The 7,100-nt window shown below is 36.4% G+C and overlaps 1 protein-coding gene across 5 annotated transcripts in view; it reads right to left on the bottom strand.

The window, feature by feature from the left end:
- The window catches only part of LOC104513998 (pumilio homolog 2), a 46,531-nt gene that overhangs the window by 36,682 nt on the left and 2,749 nt on the right, over window positions 1-7,100 (bottom strand). For all 5 annotated transcript variants that reach the window (XM_010157513.1, XM_010157530.1, XM_010157522.1 and 2 more), the window contains 3 exons: window positions 3,582-3,687; window positions 3,100-3,287; window positions 2,296-2,468 (listed from right to left, as the gene is read on the bottom strand). In XM_010157513.1, the coding sequence (XP_010155815.1) occupies window positions 2,296-2,468; window positions 3,100-3,287; window positions 3,582-3,687 (467 nt within the window). The remainder of the gene's footprint in view (window positions 1-2,295; window positions 2,469-3,099; window positions 3,288-3,581; window positions 3,688-7,100) is intronic.

Genomic DNA, 7,100 nt, shown 5'->3' with positions numbered 1-7,100 from the left:
CCCTACAAATAAATATAGCCTGTGGTTCCAGAAGAAAATCTGTAGGTTAGAGAAAAATATAGGTGTTTGATTTCTGTTGACAGAGATATGGAGCTGGAAATTGTTTACTATGCCAAGGCCCTGAGAGTTCAGTTTCCAAATATGAGGGACTGGTAGCAATTAAGATGGAGATCATTACACATCTCCAGGTGTTAAAATTCCTATAAGAGGCGATGAAAACTAAGTCAGGCCACATTGTTTAGACTACCAATTTCTACCAGCAAAAACCTAAGTATGATCCCTTAACAGCATTATTGTGCTGGCAGAACTTGACAATGATATGTTGTTACCCAGGAAACATACAACTTCCAGTTAATCTTGCTTGATTTGTGAAAACTGGGCTCAAATACAAACTACCATCTTGCAGGATAAGCCATTTATTCAAGCAGTACACTGCCAGATCAGTAACGTATACTGCTACTTCAAAGACTAAGTACTAACTGTTCTCCTCTCTCCTGGGGGCTCCAAAGTTGAAATGTGTGTTCCTCACTAAAGCACAAGGTAAGTACTAACAAATTTCTTTGCATTTATGTATTTGCTGATACCAACTCTAAACGCTGTATGTCTAGTAGCAGCCTTTTAGTGAGTTTATTCAACATCACTGTATGATCTATTTCTCTCGACAAAATACTTCAAAGATAAAGCAGTTACAGAGTTTTTTAATGTAACAACGATCATCTATAACATATGGGCTACCATCTAAGTATCCTAGCTAGCAACCGTGTCTCGCTCAACATACAAAACTTGAGTATGAAGCCAGTTAATATACCTTATTCTTCCCAAGTGACATACAGTATCAACAAAGTGAAGAACAAAAGGAAAAAAAGGCAGTTATTTCAGTACATATTTTAGTTTGAAAAAGCTGTAAGTACAATAAAAATACAAGAAAAAGGACAGGACGAAGTTTCTTTGTTAATACTTTTGTTTATCTAATATACGTTGCTCCTTATATCGGTGCTGTTCTGTTGCTATAGTTAAAGTTGTGTCAATACTTCGATTATAAACCTCTGTTTGGAGGGCTTTATACCACCGTTTTATATGGCACATTTAAATTACATGGCCTTTTTTGGTTTTTTTGAGAGGTTCACGGGCTTTGGATGCTCCTTTGCACTTCTGTATTTTTCAGTAATTTCTCTTTAAATAATGCAAAAGGTACTTTACTGTTATCTATTTCAAGTTTTAAATAGCTGCTTGCAAAGGAAAAGCAGGACAGATTTATTCTGTATTTTCTACATATAATATTGAACGCAACCGTTTACTGTGCATATTGCAGCATGCATCCAAAAGGAGCTAATCTGAGCTCTCTCCTATGTTTGCTATTATATTCTTTTCAATAATACATCTTGAAAAACAGAGTAAGAATCCCTCCTTAGCCTCAGGTAAATACATTTTTTTAAAGGGTAGGAAATACTTACGTATGGGATTCAACATGCATTTTAATATACTTGGTCAATTATGAACTAATGAAACCACAACTGTTCAGTCACGTTCATCACATTAATACAAATTTATGAGCAGCAGTCTAGTTTTCTGATCATAATTCTGCTGGACGACAGTTACAAAGGCACCACAGTCATTCAAAAGCAAAGATTAGTCTTTTAAAAATACGCAAATTTAAAATACAGTTCAGCATTAGGAAAAAACAGGCTGGCTGTGCTGTCATAAATTAATTCACAGTTCAAAGGCTTCAGCTTAGTCCAATTTTTTTTCCCTTCAGAAAACAACCACACAACACCATTCTATACTGTGAAAAGGTGGCATTTAACTACGTGAATAGGGAAATACATTGTTTCTCCTTTACCAAATAAATGGTTTCTGTGAAGACTCTAGTGGGGAAGCGATTGTGTGAGGCTGTGTTATCCACCAGCAAAATTAGAAGGAAAACCCAGATTCTGTAGGAGTTACTCTCTACAACAACAATCAAATGCAAAAGTTAAAGTTTAAAAAGAAGCAGAGAGAAAGGAATTTAGTTTAGAATTGAAAGAGTTAAGGTTTTCATCCCTCTCTAATTCATCACATTTTAAGGTACCCATTTACTCTGAATAATTACTATATTAAGATGAATCTGTCTCATGAGAAGTGACACATACAGTAATGACATCCTAAGAAACATGTGGCACAGTGGGAATGGGAGAACGTGAGGTAGAAAGCATCAGTCTGCAGCTGGGTAACGTTTAAAGCTGACACACAAACCAGAACTGTAGTAATGCCCTGAAGAGAAACGCTCGTCTTCTCAAGAAACAGTTAAAAGCTTACTTAAAATCTTTGCAATCCGCATCCATTCCATTTGGCAAACCTCTGCCATTTATTTTAGTAACATCCTCATCATCTCCTTGTTTAAGATCTCTGTTTTTGTCCTCCTCAAATGGAGAAGCCTTGCCTTTCTGATCTCCTTTCTCAGGTCCATCTGTTTCAGCATCTCTAGTGCCCTGAGGAAAAAGAATCTGTTTGATTCTGAATATTGAACAGAACACAATAGGAGCACCACAAGGTGACCTAATTCTACACTACAGTGCACGTAAACAATACAAACAGTTCGTTTTCAATGCAATTGCATTTGGTGGGTAACTTGCTCATCAAGTTTCAACCACGTGCAATTAATAACTGCCAAAATGTGAAAAGGAATGCCAGGATTTATAATGGAAGAGCAAACTCAACCTTAACTATAGCGGTGCTATTAAAGCAGTAACACTTCAAATCAGATATGGTTTATTTTACACAGTTAAAACATCTAGTACAAAACACAAACCCATATGGAAACACAGAATAGGAAGATCTAGAATAAAGCCCAAAACACATTTTAAATTAAGATATTTGCAGTCTTTTTCCTACCTTTATTTAAAAGTGTTAAGAAAGTACTTTAAGACATCAATTTAGTCAAGATTCTCAATCCATTTCCCCTCTTCTGCCCCCTCGAACCAAGGAAGGCAGACAGATAGCAACTACATCCTTCCTTCTAAAGAGCAGGGTTAAAAGCAAAATTGACAAATAGAGCAGAGAATAAAACCATATAAGAAAGTAAGTAGGTAACTAGCAAGCTTAACACACTGCATTACTTACAAAAGCTCCTTTCCTAAACCGGGAATCCAATTTATCAGCTGGAGAGGAACTTAACACATATTCTACCATGCTCACTCCAAGGCCACCACTTTCTGATCGTGGAGACAATACAGCATTTACTTCACTGTTTCCATGAAAACCCTGTCCAGGCTTTCTCTGTACCATAATAGGTTGGGACATAGAATGGTCTGTTAAAAACAAACAAACAAACAAGCTAATTGTATTTTTAAAATCCAACTTGTAACATTTTTGCATTTCATTACAGAGGCAATATTAATATTGAACAATAACAAAATTAAATAAAAATGCCAGATCTTAGTTTCAAAAAGTATTATTGGCACACAACCACCACTGCAGTATACACGTTCACAATTAAAATTAATAAAATTAATATACAATTAAAATTTCTATTATTAATTTACCTTGAGGTAACATTTAGTAAATATGACTGATTTTTCAACACGTATAGACCAATCACTTACGAGGAGTTCCCCATGCAGCCTCTCTCCACTCATCACCAAGGAATATCCCTTTTTGTCCATCTTTTGCTGAATCATCAGGTTCCCAAAACTTTTTGGCAGGTAAAAGCTGTTCCAAAAGAGAAGAAGGTTCTATTTGAAATATATTTATAAATGGGCAAAACCCAGCAATACTGTTAAGAGGATATGCAAGTAACTCCTTTTAGATACCAAAGTCAGATTTACATGAGGAAGCACACATTGCTAAGGAATAATTATAAACACTTTTCTGTTACTGAAGCTGATGCTGTATGAAGATGACTCCAGTGACCACAAGACTGGAATTTTGAAGTTATGAGGTAGATACAGAATATAGAAGCAGCTGTGAAAAAGCTAATCAAATTAACCCCCGTATTAAGTCAATCCTCTCAAACTTTACCTACTACTGCCTTCTTTCCATGTTGGCTCAAAAGCTTGGCCTCCAACTAATACCATCATGAGAACCAGCAACAGCAGTAGTTCCTTGTAAAGTTCTGTTCACTCAGAAAGGCAGTGTGTTCAGAAAGCAACTAACACACATGGCAAGGCAGCTCCCTTAGACCACAGGGATCTGCTGGTTACTCTGTGACATTCACATTTGAAGTACCATGTATCAATTTATCTGCACGTTTTTCACACAAGTAAAAAAGTTACGTCAGTATCACTTCTTGCACTGCCTTCGAGGACAGAAGAACCCCACAACAAAAATACCTCAAATATCAGCGTTCTTTTAATTTTTATTTTACTACTGTGTTCCTCTAACTTTTCCCATCAGTAGAAGTACAACTGCCAAACTCTGCATATCACATTTTCCCTTGAATACGTAATTTAAAACTGTATTCTCAAACTAGGTATTACATACTTTACAAGGTCAATCACCAAAGCTACAATGGAAACAACTTGCAAAAAACCAGGCAAGAGCTCTGAAGACAGCATTGTAACCCATCAAATTTTGCAAAAGTTAATGTCCAATTTAAAATTTCACATTTTGTGAATTCGGGGGAAAAAAAAAAACCACAAATATAACCTGTTTTCAATAAATAAATACTTTCTCTAACTTTGATTCTCTTGTTACTTAAGTGAATAAAAAACCCTTTTGAACATCACAGCTTGTTAATATGACCCTTGATGAAACTACCATCAGGAGTATTTTTTTTTTAGGTATTTCTCAATGCAGCATTGAAAGAGCTTGTGCAAACACCCTGAAGAGGCTCAGATCACCATTAACAGGCCACAATATTAGCACAGAACAGGGGTGACAAGAGCTTCCCTGGAGAAACTTAGGAATGGCCATTTCTCTGTGCTGCCCAGAGCTCTCACCAGAAACAAGTATTTGGACTAGCTAACCTACTGAAATCCCTGGGCTCCTTACAGAAACTCATTAAGGCAGAACAATTTGGGGTGCAGGATGATAAACAGCCAAAGCTCAACAAGACTACAGGAGAGACCTGCCGTGACAAAGATGCCCCATTGCCAAATGCATGGGAAGATCAAACATTCTCTGGGAGCACAGGATTAAGTTTACTCTGAATTTAAGGGATGAATTTAGCCATCAGAGGACAGAGAAACAGAATAATGAAATCTTACAGCTGCAGTTCAACTAAAACCAAAAGAGTAAAATTTCAGATGAGCCTATGAAATCTATTCATCCTTTTTAGCTTTATGTTATAAGAAGTTCAAGCGGAAGGTGTCCCTGCCCATGGCAGGGGAGTTGGAACTAGATGGTCTTTAAGGTCCCTTCCAACCCAAACCATAGTTTGCAACACTACTTATTTTTTAGGATACTGGTAGAAGAGAAAGCAAGTGTTTCTGATCTATGAAACCTTGGTTTTGAAAGAAAGAATCCCATTTTAGTTGAAATGTCATCTAAAACAACTTCAAATATGTCCAGCTGAGATGAGAGTTACGAGAAATACAAAAGTGAAGGTGTCAACCTAACACAACTTTGTCAGAATAAAACAGATCAAGTAGTATCTTGGGTGTCATAAAATGAGCATCCCCTTAAAGTGTGCTTACCCTGAAATCAGTAATTCCACTATCAGACAGACGTTCAGAGCATACTGTGTTAAGAACAATATGTAAACAGTGAAATACTGGGTTTGATTTTAAAACTCACTGCTATCAGAGTTAAAAAACACTGTCCTCCTGTAGAAAGCAGCAATAATCCTCACTGAAAAAGTAGGTGTTGTTTTGGGGAGACTTTGTTGTTGTTTGGGTGTTTAAGAGGTTTGCCTTGGTTTTGTGGGTTTTGTGTGTGTTTTTTTAACAACATACTCTCAAATTCCAAACAGATATATTCAACTGCTTGCAGTCTTCATGTACTCTGGTACATAAAGGATACAGAGGATCTTTGACACAAAAGATAATGCATCATCTATACTTCAAGAGGCTAAATTTAAACTGCATCCTACTGAAGATCAAACACATCTACCGAAAAAAGTTAAAATTTCAACACAAAGTCCCTCAAACGTTTAAATAAATGGATTTTTTCCAAGTTTACAATTTTGTACTCCCTGAGGGCCAGTGATTTAGATTTATTATTTACTTGGTTTTGACAGATGATGGATATGACATGTACTATGCTCTTTTTAAGGGGGTGTTTAAGATATTGGATTGCCATGTAAATGAGCAGCCTCAGCAGCTGTCAACAGTTTCATTGTGTAACAAAATAAAAAGTACTTTTCAGAAAAACAAGTGTGGTGTTCTTCAACAGCCAAGAAAAAAAACCAAACCCACTTGATTAGTTCTACTGAAAAAGACTTAATTGAGAAGAAGCCATCACAAATTAATACAAGTAGCTAAAATCATCACCCTTTACCCTTGGTTATCATGTGTTTTGCTCAGGATTTCCCACGTTTAATCCAATAAAAAAATTTACGAAGATACATCCAATCCTACTTCATAATAATGGAAGAGATTGCTGTCTTTCTAGGATCCCCTAACAGAATGCTGAAGTGCCTTTTTCAGTATCAGCACTAATCCCTGTTATGTCTTTGCCAGATGAACAAAGCCCCTTTCTACACAGAGATAATAACCAATTATGCTAAAGCTGCCTCTTAACCAGCTCTGATAAGTAACTGCACAGTCTTGATTACTGGCTCTTGAATTAAAAACAATTTTAAATCCTTAAGATCAGAAGTTATTCCTACAGAGCCTTCTGCAATTTCTCTGAATAAAGTTTTGATACCAGAAACAGATACATTGTCCCTAAAATGAAACTTGTATGCTTTGACCCTGTAGGTTTTTTAAGAATAGATATTGTCAAAAAAGTTTCAGTTTTATATTCTGTTTGTCAATTACTTTTAGGTATGCCTGTGTAAGATCCCACTAAAGGTCCAGGAGCCCACTATGCTGAGCCTGAAGAAACATCAAACAGATGCTCAGAGAAAAGAAATAGCACCATATGTCAATATTTCTTCAGAATATTATCACGACCTTAAGGGTCACAATAGCTTTTGGGAGCTGGAGCCAGAAGCATCATCTGTGTTTAACCATTTTAACAGC

The sequence above is a fragment of the Eurypyga helias genome, unplaced genomic scaffold, assembly GCF_000690775.1.
Source record: "Eurypyga helias isolate BGI_N326 unplaced genomic scaffold, ASM69077v1 scaffold14240, whole genome shotgun sequence".
NCBI classification, from domain to species: Eukaryota; Metazoa; Chordata; class Aves; order Eurypygiformes; family Eurypygidae; genus Eurypyga; species Eurypyga helias.
Note: the sequence above shows the minus strand (reverse complement) of the source record. Positions and strands in the feature narration are given on the sequence as shown.